Source organism: Scyliorhinus canicula, chromosome 17 (genome assembly GCF_902713615.1).
Source record: "Scyliorhinus canicula chromosome 17, sScyCan1.1, whole genome shotgun sequence".
Taxonomy (NCBI): Eukaryota; Metazoa; Chordata; class Chondrichthyes; order Carcharhiniformes; family Scyliorhinidae; genus Scyliorhinus; species Scyliorhinus canicula.
Genome location: NC_052162.1, coordinates 57,222,194 through 57,238,803, shown reverse-complemented (window position 1 = coordinate 57,238,803; position 16,610 = coordinate 57,222,194). Strand labels below are relative to the sequence as shown.

Sequence of the window (16,610 nt, the reverse complement as noted above, 5' to 3'; positions counted from 1 at the left end):
GTTACATTCTCTTCATTCACAGGAGAGTACAGATTGTGGTAAGGTACCATTTGTTTTCCATTTATGCAGCTGTATAAAAATTAGATTTATTATTTAATACAACTAAAGCAGCAGAAGAAATCCTCCCCATTGTTGTACATCCAGTCCTGTGTAGTTTACATTCACCATTTTCTCCTTAAACCATAGAATTGGATCCTGGAACATATTCAATGTCTGACTGCAATGAATGATCTCTATTGTTCTGCTACACTGGAGTTGATGGGGTTTTAAATTGCAGTTCCTTTGGAATAATCCAAAGGTTTTGCCAGGTTGTGCAAATAAAATTATACAGTTCTGTCTCACTTTGTAAGACAATGAACAAAGAAAACAATGGCCAAAATCTTCCTGCCCCAGAAAGGTGCACCCCCCCCCCCCCCCCCCCCCTCCTCCGCCCCCCGGTGGGATCCCCGATGCGGAGGGTGAATAGAACGGAAACCCTGTTGAAAGCGACGGGATCAGAAGATCCCACCACTGGCCAATGGCGGGCCAACAGCACCACAACAAAACACACCGCCCCTTCGCCGGCAGTGGGATTCTCCGTTCCCGCCACCGTCCAATGGGATTTCCCATTGTGGACACTCCACACCGCCGGGAAACGCATGGCTGCGCTGCCGGCACAATGGACAATCCTGCCCTATATCTCCCGACTAATAAAAGACAGAGAGGATGGAAAGGGTGAAAGGCAGGAGATTTCCATTGTAACAGAACGATGCAGGTAAGAGCAAGGAGAAGCTCCATTAAAACTACCATTGATCTCATTGCATCCATACTGCTTCTTTACCAGAGTAACCCAAAACTATTCCCACTATGTCACATTCTCTCCAAAGCCCTGTATCTTGTTCTGCTTCAACTAATGATCCAGTCGCCTTGAAAGACACAATACTTTTGTTCACTATTACTTTGCATTGAAAATCATTCCATGCTCTAACAACCCTTGATGTAAAGTGTCTGAATTTTTTCCTCACAGGTTTACTTTTCCAGCTCTGGCATTATACTGAGGAATTTACTCTGCGATTTACCCGAGATTTATGTCGTTCTATAATGGGGCATCAAAAGTTGCATGCAGTACTCTAATTGTAACCCAACCAATTTGTAATATAATTTCATCATTAGTGTTTTCTCCTGTACTTAATGCTTTTATCGATAAAATCCAAAATGCCATTGGCCTTTTCATGGCTTTAGAGGTACTGGAAAAGCAAAAATCAATCAGCAATAAATATTTGGTCCTCTCCATTTTTCCCCTGCTTCTGAAGATGCTTAGTTGTACTGGGAAATGTTCCACGGCCGCTGACTACAGTCCACTACCTCACCCAAATAGCAACGTCCAACTGCAGTACATTTACGGGATTGTCAGCAGGTTATTCAGCCAGCGGATAACTGAACCTGACTGATCTTGTTCTCACCAAACATTCATAAACGGGCATTTTGGTGAAAAAAAATCACTCTCTAATGATCTTGAACAATACCATTTCTTAAATTGCCTTCTAAACCCAGTAACGCTGAAGTTTATGTTCGCACGGTCTGCCAGCCCAAGCTACTCAGCATAGACTCAAAATTAAATCTAGAACCTTCCAGGTTTGCATGACTCAGTTACATGCAGATTTACTAATTGACCTATCTGGTAGAATAGCATGAGATTTAAGGAAACAACTTTTCCACAGACTCACCTTTGCACCTACTGATTCCGGACCAGCGTCTGGTCAACGTACATTCAACCTGCCTTCGGCCTATCAGCCGATATCCTCTGTCACAAAATATTCGACATTGTGTTCCAAACATGCTTCTGTAATTTGGACCCCTCGGTGAACGGCATTTGACATCACCATTGTCTATCCTCAATGGGTAACACCATCTTGGCTCTGAAAAAAAAAGTAAGTTCAGGTTGAAGAGAGTTAGATATTTAGATTTTCTCATCCCCTTGTTCTTGGAGGTATCAATTCAAGTTGGAGAATGTTTCCATAAACAATAGTGCTCTCTTTTCCCTCATCAAATGGCCACCTAAGGCTGATCCTGTTCTCACCCGACTTCCACAAAGCTTGTGAGGCAACAGTCGGGATGGGAATGCTGCCTGAGCTTGTTTTTTCCCCTTTACCCCCATGGAACCACAGCTCCCACAGAGCCTTGCACAATTACTTTGTGTTTTCTTTTCTCCTCCAATTTGTTACCTTCCTCTCCTGAAGGTGCGCACTTGCTGAGGTAGAGTTCATAAGGGCTAGTTGCTGTCCCATTCGGCTGGTCATCCTGTGAGCCCATGCACTGGGTGCCAGCAAAGTGACTAACTACCAGAAGGCAGAAGGATCAGTCCCAATCCAGTTTGCACACACTTGCATTTTCTAGTGGGGGCTGTGGATGATGGGAAGTGATTCTTTTCTTGCCTCTTTTTGTAGCCCAGAAGGCAATCCCAGAAGGAAATCTGCCCGCTCAGCAAACACGGAGAATTGAACCATATGGCCCAAGAAGATCCCAGACTCAGCTTCTGATGATTTTTTTTACCAAGAACCTTGGGAAAGCTAACACCTGTTTTTATATATTTGGGGAGATGTTCCAAATGAAACATTGTGGTTCAATGATATTGGTGATCACAAGACTATTAGATAATTAGTAATGATGGAAATTTCACCTACATTAGTTAATCCATACAAACCTCCCCCATTGAAATATTTAAATGTTTCACAAACTCATTTGGGTTGTTGCTTCCATCACTCTGCCCAAAAGCTCATTCCTGAGGCCAGAATTGTTATCAAGCTGGAGAAAATCTCTGGCTTAGTCAAAATGTGGGCATCTACCTTCAAACAGATCAAGTGTTTGTAACTGGGATATCCAAAACACATCCCGTGGGCTTTAGACCTTTCAGGAGAAGGCCAAAAGCTGCCAGTGTTCCTGAGAGAGGTACTTTTGGAATGCTCCAGAGACTCATTTGGAAGAGGTCAGGTGCTCTTTGGGATTATTAAAAGGAAATATGAATTTGTGGAAAATGTGGAAAAACTCATTGAAACTGCCAAGCTAATTGAAACTGCCGAGGTGTCAAGGGAATTGTCAAGCGAGCTTTATATCTCATCTATAATTCTTTTTAAAACTGAAGTTTAAAGAAAAACATTGCTTGCTATTTCACTCTGTCTGTTGACAGAAGCCTGAGGACTAGCATTATGGAATTTCTGTTAAGTGACTGATTTCACAAACTATCATTATCACTGTAGGGTTCCTGGCAGTTCAAAGCTTAATTTCCAGCTTCAAGTGGTTCTAAAATCTTTGATGTGGTGCTACGAATACAAATGCTTGTTTTTTATGGGACTAAATATTTGCATGAAGTTCGCTCCCTGTGCTCCATGGCCTTGAGCATGCAGACACTGGTCAAGACCAGAGCAGGCTTCCAGGGCACAGAAGCCCATCACGATGTCGGCGATTCTCCCAGCGTCATACTGGAGGTCCCCTCCATGACAGTCCAGGCACCTGAACTGCATCTTCAGGAGGCCGAAGCAGCGCTCAATCATGCTCTTGGTCACTGCATGTGCGTCATTGTAGCGGGTCTGCGTGTCACCTTGACGGCACCGGGAGCGGTTCCAGATGTGCCATCATCTCCAGTCTGTGGCTTCCGGATTGGTGTCATCAACCACAATAGCAGTGGATAACCCCTGTCACTCAGAAGCCAATCCCCCATCCGGGGTGGGGGGAGGATGGGAGAGATCTTGAACATGTCAGGAATCATCGAGTGTGGCGGGATAAAGGCATCGTGCACACATCCCGAATATCGGGCCCAGACGTGTATGATGCGCCGCTGATGGTCACATATCAGCTGCACTTTCATTGAGTGAATCCCCTTTCGATTTATGTAGAGTGGCCTGGTATCTGCAGGTGCTCGTAGGGGGACATGCATCCCATCTATCACCCCCTGCACCTGGGGCATTCCAGCGATGGCGGCGAACCCCACTGCCCGGGCATCCTGGTGCGCTCGGTCCACATTGAATTAGATGTATTGTGACGCCTGAGCATATAGGGCCTCTGTAATGGATGCATCTGTGCACTGAGGTCTGTGAGATCCAACGCAGGTCCCACTCGGTGCCTGCAAGGATCCCGTGGCATAAGCGTTTAGGACGACAGTCACCTTGATGGCCACCTGGAGCGGATGTCCTCCCCATATCCTCACGGTGCCAGAAATGTTGCACTGTCACTCTGCTCAGATCCTCGAATAACAGATGGCGCCGATACACGAGGCCTCACGTGGCATCTCCTTGGTACCTCCTCCTCCTCCTTGGCCTGTTGGGCAGCTGGCTCTCCAACCTGTGCGGCTGCCTCCTGTTCCTCTGGGGCAGCCTCTTCTGCTGCAGCTTCCTCCGCCTCCTCCCCGAGCAGCGCCAACTCGTACAGCTGCAGGGCATTCCCCAGGACTGCGGCGACTAGCAGGAAGGTCACCATTGCTGGTTGAATTCCAATATCCATTGACTGCAGGGGGTGAAAGACCAACATGTTAGCATGCTGCGTACCCTTGTGCCCAACCAGGACCACTGGGCTACATGGTGGCCCCAGTTGGCACTGCGGACTCTGCCCCCACATGTCCCCTCATCCCTGCACCCCAGGCCCGGCCCAGTCAGTGGTCATCACCGTGGGGGCCTCTGATGCCTGTCCCTGATGCCAGGGATTGGCTGGCACTGCCTTCGCCAGGGGTATACTCCACTGGCCCCATAGCTGCTATTGTGGATGTTGCCTCGGGTAGGCCACCGGCGGGTGGCGGCCGATGTCACTCTGCAGAACCAGATGGCCGCGGTAATGCCGGTCTGTGCCTGGAGGCCGTCCCAGTCCCGTGGGGGTCACCCTGACCACCCAGCCTAATCCCCCGTCACTCCCCTCCCCTGGTATTGGCATGGCCCCCCAACCCAACCAGCCATGCCAGTGTCCAGCCCGACAGGTCACAATCGCTCCTCTCTGTGTCCCACCTCCTCTCTCTCCTTCATCAGCCAGTTTCAGGATTTTTGAAAGCACAAGTGAACTCGCCCATCAGAGGAGGAGAATCGCGGAGGTCCCGGAGAATACCGGGTCAGGTCCGCTAATGATATGCAAATGATGTTTACTGTGCGTGTATTTTGGTACGCTTTGACGCCGCTGTTGAGGTGACGGAGAATCGTGATTTGGCATTACATCGGCGCCGCCACGAATTTGGCAGCGGAATGTATTCTCCGCCCAATCGCCTTTTGCAATTTCGATGTCAGCCAACAGAGAATCCTGCCCCATATATTTAACCTTTACTCTATTCTCATTCTCAACTATTGGAACAGTGGAGCAGCACGATAGAACAGTGGTTAGCACAGTTTCTTCACAGCTCCAGGGTCTCAGGTTCAATTCCCGACTTGGGTCACTGTCTGTGCGGAGTCTGCACGTTCCCCCCGTGTCTGCGTGGGTTTCCTCCGGGTGCTCCGGTTTCCTCCCACAGTCTAAAGATGTGCAGGTTAAGTGGATTTTAGCCTAAAATCACTAGCATAGAGCCTTAAGTGGATTGACCATGCTAAATTGCCCTTAAGTGTCCAAAAAGGTGAGGTGGAATTGCTGGGTTGTGGGGATAGGGTGGAGGCGTGGGCTTAAGTAGACTGCTCTTTCCAAGGGCCGCTGCAGACTCGAGTGGCCTCCTTCTGCACTGTAAATTGTACAGTTCTACGAGTGCGCTTCTATATACCTGTTTCCAATCTTTCATAATTTTAAACACATCTTTGACCCTGCAATATTTGTTGTTCAAATTTTTTAAAATCCAATTTTTCTCGCCTTTCTTCACATTTGCTTTAGGCAGCAATCCATTGAATGTGAGCTTCACTCTCTCACTAGCATAGAGCCTTATATCATGTAATCCAACTGGGGTCCTATTAGTGGTTCATATCGAGCCAGCAGCAATTTATGGATTTTATATTCTATACTTCTTATGATGAAAGCTAGAAGCGGCACTTTATTTATGTTGTGGTCTAACCTGAGCAGCCCACAGCTTGATCCTGACTTTCTTCATCTTACATCTGCCGTTTTAATGATGTGGCTCAATAGTCTAGTGGTGGTATTGGTGCTGCTCGGCATCTGATGACCATGTTTATTGTTGAGCCCACTGACAATCCGAGGCATATCGTCATTTCCAATAGAACGAGAGTCAGGTAACAGTATTTGGCTGAATCGCATTCGCAGTATTAAAGCCACTGCAGTGTATTGTTCAGTTTCTTAAAAAAATAACAATTTCTGTGGTCAGAGATTGTGGCTTTACAAACTGAAGGCCCCTTTGGAAACCTAATCCAACAATATAATAGATATGTAATATACAGAACTGAAGAATTTATACTGATATAAAACATATGTCTTGGCTCCAGTATGAAGACTCCTGATCGCTGCATGACAATATGTTGGGATTTTTAAAAACGTTTTCTGCTTCTAGCAAACCTTAAAACTTTTTTTAAGAATATGGGTGTGATCTAACAGAAATGTCTCTCAGGGCGGGATTCTCTGGCCACACCAGCCCAGCAACCGGGATTCCCTCCTGAGGTCAATGGACATTTAATGGATCCGCCCGTGGCGATCTTGCGACGGGCGGGGCGGAAGAATCCAGCCCCAAGTGTCATTTGTGGCAAGTTTTGTTGGTAGTTTCACCCTGGTTCTATCAGCGAGTTCCCCACTGCTATCTAACCAGTCACCTTTCTGGGCCTTGGGGAGTTTCTCCCCAGTCAAGCCCACTAAAATTTCATCACTGGGAAGCTGAACCCGCTGGCCACACCAGCTCCTCGGAGATGGGGGGGCATCATTTCGAAAAGGGTACCCCGATCTCTAAGTAAGCTTTTGGGTTCCCCCCTACCCATTGGCAATGGCACCCGCACACACATGGGTATTACCCCATATCCCCTCGAAGTGGTGACATTCCACTATCGGGTCGTTGAGGACCACGCCCTTTCCAGGTCTTCCCACGCCCCCTCGATCCCCTCCCCCTTTTCATGTCCGCCACCTCCCCCCCCCCCCCAACCTTCTGGAGGCCTCTTCATACCTGCCCTGTACCCCCCAGTTCACACTTTCCCTCCACCCTCCTTTCATGGACATGACCCCCCCCCCTTGAGGCTATGGCACTTGGCAGTGTAACCTTGGCACTGACAGAACGGCCACCCTGGCAATGCTCCTTTTGACATTTCAGGGTGTTTAAGAGGGAGGGCCAATTGGCCACCCTGCCCTGTTCTTGACCTCCTAGAAGCGTCAGATGGCCTGGGAAACCCTCTGGTGCGGTTCCACCTGGTCCATGTTTGTGTGGCACCCAGATGGGGACTCCCTGCGGAGTAGATGCCAAGAGCCTGATCACTCCTGGGTCAGCATGTCTAAGCGGGTTTCAAACATACTTACGAATGCAAGGCTTGGTCCTGCCCACCGTGGGTGGGATCCTGATCGCGACGCCTTTCATGCCTCTTCCCTACTAGCCCTATCACACTCCGGAGAAGTGAGAATCGCCGCAGGGGGCTCCGCACCTTTGGGGGCCAAGCCCTCACATTGAGGGGCTAGGCCCACGCTGGAGCAGTTGGCACCACGCCGACTGGCGCCAAAACCGGCACCAGCGGCCTTTGACACCCGCCGCCCGGCGCCGGGGCTGGCCGAAAGGCCTTCGCCGGTTCGCGCATGAATCTATCATCAAGGAAGAAATAGCGAGACATCTGGATAGAAATGGTCCCATTGAGTAGGCACAGCATTGTTCATGAAAGGCAGGTCATGTTTAACTAATTTACTGGAATTCCTTGAGGACACTATGAGCGCGGTGGACAATGGGGAACCGGTGGATGTGGTATATCTGGATTTTCAGAAGGCATTCGAAAAGGTGCCGCACAGATGACTGCTGCATAAGATAAAGGTGCACTACAGCACTATGGGTAATGTATTAGCATGAATAGAGGATTGATTAGCTAGCAGAAAGCAAAGAGTGGGGATAAATGGGTGTTTTTCTGGTTCACGATCAGTTGCTAGTGATTAGTCTCAGGGATTAGTGTTGGGACCGCAATAGTTTGCAAGTTACATAGATGGACCAAGTGTAATGCGGCAAAGTTGGCAGATGACACTATGATGAGTGGTAGAGCAAAGTGTGCAGAGGACACTGAAAGTCTGCAGAGGGATATAGATAGTTTAACTGAGTGGTCAAGGGTCAGTCAGCTGGAGTACAAAGGTGGTAAATGTGAGGTCATCCATTTTGGTAGGAATAACTGCAAAATGGACTATTATTTAAATGGTAAAGAAATTGCAGCATGCTGCTGTGCAGAGGGACATGTGCATGAATTGCAAAAAGTTGGTTTGCAGGTGCAGCAAATTAATGAATTTTAAACTCTATCCCTCATTGCCAGATGGATGGAATTTAAAAACAGGAGGTTATGTTGCAGCTGTATGGGATGTTGGTGAGGCCACATCCTGCAGTATTGTGTAGGGTTTTGGTCTTCTTACTTGAGAAAGGATGTACTGCAGAGGAGATTCACTAGGTTGATTCCAGAGTTGAGGGGATTGACTTATGAGGAGAGACTGAGTAGACTGGGACTATACTCATTGGAATTTAAAAGAATGACGGGAGGGAGGGTCTTATCAAAACATATAAAATTATGAAGGGAATAGTAGTTAAGATAGAAGCTGGGAAGTTGTTTCCACTGGCAGGTGAAACTAGAACTAGGGGACATAGCCTCAATATAAGGGGGAGCATATTTAGGACTGATTTGAGGAGGAACTTCTTCACCCAAAGGGCTGTGAATGGGTGGAATTCCCTGCTTCGGCGAAGCAGCTGAAGCTACCTCATTGAATGTTTTTAAGGCAAAGATAGATAGATTTTTGAACAGTAAGGGAATTAAGAGTTATGGTGAACAGGCAGGTAACTGGAGCTGAGTCCACAAAAAGATCAGCCATGATATTATTGAATGGCAGAGCAGGTTTGAGGGGCCAGATGGCCTATTCCTGTTCCCAGTTCTTTTGTTCTAAACCTGCTTCACTAATGTCTTTTAGGAAACAATATCTGTCATTCTTACCTGGTCTCACCTATATATGATTCCAGGCCATGTAATGTGGTTGTCTCTTAACTTCCCTCTGAAATATCCTAGAAATATCCAGTGAGTTCATCCAAACTACTACTGAAAAGTCAAAAAGGAATGAAGACTAGACAATAAACATGACAACGGCACGACCAGCCCTGTGGACCCTACAAAGTCCTCCTGATGAACATCTGGGGCTGGGTGCCTTCATTGGGAGAACTGATCCACCAATTAGTACAACTCGACAGTCATGCTCACAGAATCATTCCTTCCAGTCAAAGTCCCAGGCACCAGCTTTACCATCCTGGGTATGTCCTGTCCACCGGCAGGACAGACGCACCTCAGATGACAGCACAATGGTATATAATCGGGAGGGAAATGCCCAGGGAGTCTTCAACATTGACTCCAGACTCAATGAAGTCTCAGGTCAAATATGGACAAGAGAACATCTTGCAGATTACTACCTGCTGCCCTCCTTCAGTTGATTAATCAGCGTCCCTCCATGTTGAACAGAGCTTGGAAGAAGCACATTAAGGTGGCAGAAGCACAGAATATACTGTGGGTGGGAGTCTTAAATGCTCATCACCAACAAAGCCACATTCGCACCACTACTGAAAAGCTGGTAAAGTCCTGAACAGCATACCTGCCACACTGAACCTGTGGCAACTGGTGAGGGTACCATCAAGAGGTAAAAACCCGTTTAACCTCGCCCTCACCAATTTACCCATCACAAATGACAGCATTGCTTCTGTTTCAGTTGTGTTGCACCACAAACTAACATCCATAATCATCAACATTTTTATTATGAATATGGTTAACAATGTGATAATGATCAGATAATCTGTTTTGGTGATGTTGATAGAGGGATGGATATTGAGAGCTAAATATTGGTAAGAATGACTAACATATTCATTCAGACAAAATCCTGTCTTCACACTGAAAATACCACTGCACCATGCTGAATGGGATAGATTCAGAACAGATCTAGCAACTCAAAACTGGGCACTATCAGCTAGGAACAGCAACAGATTTGTATTCACCAACAATCTATTACTACATGGCACAGCATATCCCCACCCTACCATTCCCATCAAGCCAAGACATCAACGGTTCAATGAGACATGCAGGAGAGCATGCCAGGAGCAACATCAGGCATACTTACAAATGAGATGCCAACCTGATGAAGCTGAAAGACAGGACTACTTGAATGCATGCCAAAAAGCAGAACCAGCGTGCAATCGAAAGAGCTAACAATTCCTCACCTAACGGGTCAGATCAAAATTCTGTGGTCCTGTCACATCCAGTTGTGGTGGTGGACAATTGAACAACTAAGCAGAGGAGGAGGCTCCACAAACTTCCTCATCCTCAATCATGAGGGAGCATAGCAGAAATCACCCATTTAAGACAGAGATGAGGAGGAATTTCTTCTCTCAGAGAGTAGTGAACATTTACTGCAGAGGGCTGTAGAGGCTGGTTCATTAAATATGCTCAAGGGTGAGATAGGAAGATTTTTAATCAGTGAGGGAATCAAGGGTCATCGGGATAAGGTGGGAAAGTGAAGTTGAGAATTATCATATCAGATCAGTCATGATCTCATTGAATGACGGAACGGACTCGATGGGCCGAATGGTTTACTTCTGCTCCTGTGGTATTATCAGTGCTCTTATGGTATTATCAGTGCAAAAGACAAAGCTGAAGAATTTGTAACTATATTCAGTCAGAAGTGCAAGTGGATTACCCATTTTGGCTTCTTCCTGATGTTCCCAGTATCACAGATTCCAGTCTTCAAATTGATTCACTCCACGTGATATTAAGAAACAACACAAGGTTTTTAGCAAAGCCAAGGACATTGACCAGATCCTGCCAGTTTTACCATATTGTGGGCAAAGTCTTGGAAAGGTTTATAAGAGATAGGATTTATAATAATCTAGAAAGGAATAATTTGATTAGGGATAGTCAACACGGTTTTGTGAAGGTCGTGCTTCACAAACCTTATTGAGTTCTTTGAGAAGGTGACCAAACAGGTGGACGAGGGTAAAGCAGTTGATGTGGTGTATATGGATTTCAGTAAAGCGTTTGATAAGGTTCCCCACGGTAGGCTATTGCAGAAAATACGGAGACATGGGATTCAGGGTGATTTAGCAGTTTAGATCAGAAATTGGCTAGCTGGAAGAAGACAAAGAGTGGTGGTTGATGGGAAATGTTCAGACTGGAGTCCAGTTACTAGTGGTGTACCACAAGGATCTGTTCTGGGGCCACTGCTGTTGGTCATTTTTATAAATGACCTGGAGGAGGGCGTGGAAGGATGAGTGAGTAAATTTGCAGATGACACTAAAGTCGGTGGAGTTGTGGACAGTGCGGAAGGATGTTGTAGGTTACAGAGGGATATAGATAAGCTGCAGAGCTGGCTGAGAGGTGGCAAATGGAGATTAATGCAGAAAAGTGTGAGGTGATTCATTTTGGAAGGAGTAACAGGAATACAGAGTACTGGGCTAATGGTACGATTCTTGGTAGTGCGGATGAGCAGAGAGATCTCAGTGTCCATGTACATAGATCCCTGAAAGTTGCCACCCAGGTTGATAGGGTTGTTAAGAAGGCATACGGTGTGTTCGCTTTTATTGGTCGAGGGATTGAGTTTCGGAGCCATGAGGTCATGTTGCAGCTGTACAAAACTCTGGTGTGGCCGCATTTGGAATATTGCGTGCAGTTCTGGTCACTGCATTATAGGAAGGATGTGAAAGCATTGGAAAGGTTGCAGAGGAGACCAGGATGTTGCCTGGCATGGAGGGAAGATCTTATGAGGAAAGGCTGAGGGACTTAAGGCTGTTTTCGTTAGAGAGAAGAAGGTTAAGAGGTGACTTAATTGAGGCATACAAGATGATCAGAGGATTAGATAGGGTGGACATCGAGAGCCTTTTTCCTCAGATGGTAAGGGCTAGCACTAGGGGACATAGCTTTAAATTGAGGGGAGATAGATATAGGACAGAGGTAGATTCTTTACTCAGAGAGTAGTAAGGGCGTGGAATGCCCTGCCTGCAACAGTAGTGGACTCGCCAACATTAAGGGCATTTAAATGGTCATTGGATAAACATATGGATGATAAGGTTAACATAGATATAGAACGTACAGTGCAGAAGGAGGTTATTCGGCCCATCGAGTCTGCACCGACCCACTAAGCCCTCACTTCCACCCTGCCCCTGTAACCCAATAACCCCTTCTAACCTTTTTGGTCACGAAGGGCAATTTATCATGGCCAATCCACCTAACCTGCACGTCTTTGGACTGTGGGAGGAAACCGGAGCACCTGGAGGAACCCCACGCAGACACGGGGAGAACATGCAGACTCCACACAGACAGTGACCCAGCGGGGAATCAAACCTGGGACCCTGGCGCTGTGAAATCACAGTGCTACCCACTTGTGCTACCGTGCTGCCCAAAGGGAATAGTGTAGATGGGCTTCAGACTGATTTCACAGGTCGGCGCAACATCGAGGGCCGAAGGGCCTGTACTGCGCTGTAATGTTCTATGTTCTATATACTTGAGCTCCTCTAGAAATAACATATCACAACTAGTCATTTGGTAGTCCAGAACCTGAGTATTGCTGAAAAAGGATATTTTGTTAAAGCTTTTAGTTTTGCATTCATCAGGTCAATTCACAAGAATATCAGTGCCAGAGAAAACAAGAAATTTATACCATGTAATAAGAGAGTGCCGATAGTGGACTCTGATTGGTGGAGGTGTTGCCATGAAGAATGCACTAGTTAATGGTGACGGGCAATTAATTGCCAAGAATTGGTTGAAATTTAAAATAGGCAGCTTGACTCTGATTTTTCGAGGCATTGCTCTGGGTAATATTTTGTTCAGCTAAAACAGGTGAAATGTGTGTACATGTTCTTTCTGTCTGCACAGAACAAGGTCCTGTGTATTACTTCATGTAGCTTCCTGTATATGCTATTGCACCATGCTGCATGCCCAACTGAAAATCTTAAATTAGTTATCAGCATAATTCTTAGCACACTGAAGATTATTTAGCAAATAGAACATAGAACGTAGAACGATACAGCGCAGTACAGGCCCTTCGGCCCACGATGTTGCACCGACATGGGAAGTCAAAAACTAAAGGCCATCTAACCTACACTATGCCATTATCATCCATATGCTTATCCAATAAACTTTTAAATGCCCTCAATGTCAGCGAGTTCACTACTGTTGCAGGTAGGGCATTCCACGGCCTCACCACTCTTTGCGTAAAAAACCTACCTCTGACGTCTGTCCTATATCTATTACCCCTAAATTTAAGGCTATGTCCCCTCGTGCTAGCCACCTCCATCCGCGGGAGAAGGATCTCACTGTCCACCCTATCTAACCCTCTGATCATTTTGTATGCCTCTATTAAGTCACCTCTTAACCTTCTTCTCTCTAACGAAAACAACCTCAAGTCCATCAGCCTTTCCTCATAAGATCTTCCCTCCATACCAGGCAACATCCTGGTAAATCTCCTCTGCACCCGTTCCAAAGCTTCCACGTCCTTCTTATAATGAGGCGACCAGAACTGTACGCAATACTCCAAATGCGGCCGTACCAGAGTTTTGTACAGCTGCAACATGACCTCATGGCTCCGGAACGCAATCCCTCTACCAATAAAGGCCAACACACCATAGGCCTTCTTCACAACCCTATCAAACTGGGTGGCAACTTTCAGGGATGTATGTACATGGACACCGAGATACCTCTGCTCATCCACACTGCTAAGAATTTTACCATTAGCCAAATATTCCGCATTCCTGTTATTCTTTCCAAAGTGAATCACCTCATACTTCTCTACATTAAACTCCATTTGCCACCTCTCAGCCCAGCTCTGCAGCTTATCTATGTCCCTCTGTAACCTGCAACATCCTTCCACACTGTTTACAACTCCACCGACTTTAGTGTCGTCTGCAAATTTACTCACCCAACCTTCTGTGCCCTCCTCTAGGTCATTTATAAAAATGACAAACAGCAACGGCCCCAGAGCAGATCCTTGTGGTACGCCACTCGTAACTGAACTCCATTCTGAACATTTGCCATCAACCACCACCCTCTGTCTTCTTTCAACTAGCCAATTTCTGATCCACATCTCTAAATCACCCTCAATCCCCAGCCTCCGTATTTTCTGCAATAGACGACCGTGGGGAACCTTATCAAACGCTTTACTGAAATCCATATACACCACATCAACTGCTCTACCCTCGTCTACCTGTTCAGTCACCTTCTCAAAGAACTCGATAAGGTTTGTGAGGCATGACCTACCCTTCACAAACCATGCTGACTATCCCTAATCATATTATTCCTATCTAGATGATTATAAATCGTATCTCTTATAATCCTCTCCAAGACTTTACCCACAACAGACGTGAGTCTCACCGGCCTATAGTTACTGGGGTTATCTCTACTCCCCTTCTTGAACAAAGGGACCACATTTGCTATCCTCCAGTCCTCTGGCACTATTCCTGTAGCCAATGATGACATAAAAATCAAAGCCAAAGGCTCAGCAATCTCTTCCCTGGCTTCCCAGTGAATCCTAGGATAAATCCCATCAGGCCCCGGGGACTTATCTATTTTCACCTTGTCCAGAATAGCCAACACTTCTTCCCTACGCACCTCAATGCCATCTATTCTAATAGCCTGGGTCTCAGCATTCTCCTCCACAACATTATCTTTTTCCTGAGTGAATACTGACGAAAAGTATTCATTTAGTATCTTACTTATCTCCTCAGCCTCCACACACAACTTCCCACCACTGTCCTTGACTGGCCCTACTCTTACCCTAGTCATTCTTTTATTCCTGACATACCTATAGAAAGCTTTTGGGTTTTCCTTGATCCTACCTGCCAAAGACTTCTCATGTCCCCTCCTTGCTCGTCTTAGCTCTCTCTTTAGATCCTTCCTCGCTTCCTTGTAACTATCAAGCGCCCCAACTGAAACCACGCCTCATCTTCACATCGGCCTCCTTCTTCCTCTTAACAAGAGATTCCACTTCTTTGGTAAACCACGGTTCCCTCGCTCTTACCCCTTCCTCCCTGCCTGACTGGTACATACTTATCAAGAACACGCAATAGCTGTTCCTTGAACAAGCTCCACATATCCAGTGTGCCCAACCCTTGCAGCCTACTTCTCCAACCTACACATCCTAAGTCATGTCTAATGGCATCATAATTGCCCTTCCCCCAGCTATAACTCTTGCCCTGCGGGGTATACGTATCCCTTTCCATCACTAACGTAAAGGTCACCGAATTGTGGTCACTGTCTCCAAAGTGCTCACCTACCTCCAGATCTAACACCTGGCCTGGTTCATTACCCAAAACCAAATCCAATGTGGCCTCGCCTCTTGTTGGCCTGTCAACATATTGTGTCAGGAAACCCTCCTGCATACATTGTACAAAGAACGACCCATCTAATGTACTCGAACTATATCTTTTCCAGTCAATATTTGGAAAGTTAAAGTCTCCCATAACAACTACCCTGTTACTTTCGCTCTTTTCCAGAATCATCTTCGCCATCCTTTCCTCTACATCCCTAGAACTATTAGGTGGCCTATAGAAAACTCCCAACAGGGTGACCTCTCCTTTCCTGTTTCTAACCTCAGCCCATACTACCTCGGAAGAAGAGTCCCCATCCTTTCCACCACCGTAATACTGTCCTTGACTAGCAGCGCCGCACCTCCCCCTCTTTTGCCCCCTTCTCTGAGCTTACTAAAACACCTAAACCCCGGAACCTGCAACAACCATTCCTGTCCCTGCTCTATCCATGTCTCTGAAATGGCCACAACATCGAAGTCCCAGTTACCAACCCATGCTGCCAGTTCCCCTACCTTACTTCGTATAGAATTATAGAATTATAGAACAGTACAGCACAGAACAGGCCCTTCGGCCCTCGATGTTGTGCCGAGCAATGATCACCCTACTTAAACCCACGTAACCCGTAACCCAACAATCCCCCCATTAACCTTACACTACGGGCAATTTAGCATGGCCAATCCACCTAACCCGCACATCTTTGGACTGTGGGAGGAAACCGGAGCACCCGGAGGAAACCCACGCACACACGGGGAGGACGTGCAGACTCCACACAGACAGTGACCCAGCCGGGAATCGAACCTGGGACCCTGGAGCTGTGAAGCATTGATGCTAACCACCATGCTACCGTGAGGCCCCCCTGGCATTGTATACTCCTGGCATTGAAGTAGACACACTTCAAACCACCTACCTGAACACTGACACCCTCCTGCGAAGTCAAATCTGTGCTCCTGACCTCTCTACTCTCAATCTCTCGCACCCCAAAACTACAATCCAGGTTCCCATGCCCCTGCTGAATTAGTTTAAACCCCCCCAAAGAGCACTAACAAATCTCCCCCCCATGATATTGGTGCCCCTCAGGTTCAGATGTAGACCATCCTGTCTATAGAGGTCCCACCTTCCCCAGAAAGAGCCCCAGTTATCCAGAAATCTGAATCCCTCCCGCCTGCACCATCCCTGTAGCCACGTGTTTAATTGCTCTCTCTCCCTATTCCTCATCTCACTATCACGTGGCACG

The 16,610-nt window shown here is 46.8% G+C and overlaps 1 protein-coding gene across 1 annotated transcript in view; it reads right to left on the bottom strand.

Annotated features, from left to right (window-relative positions):
* Window positions 1-16,610, bottom strand: part of srpx2 (sushi-repeat containing protein X-linked 2) — a 103,611-nt gene that overhangs the window by 54,925 nt on the left and 32,076 nt on the right. Inside the window, exon 4 of the mRNA XM_038775634.1 lies at window positions 1,707-1,898. Coding sequence (XP_038631562.1) covers window positions 1,707-1,898 — 192 coding nt within the window. The remainder of the gene's footprint in view (window positions 1-1,706; window positions 1,899-16,610) is intronic.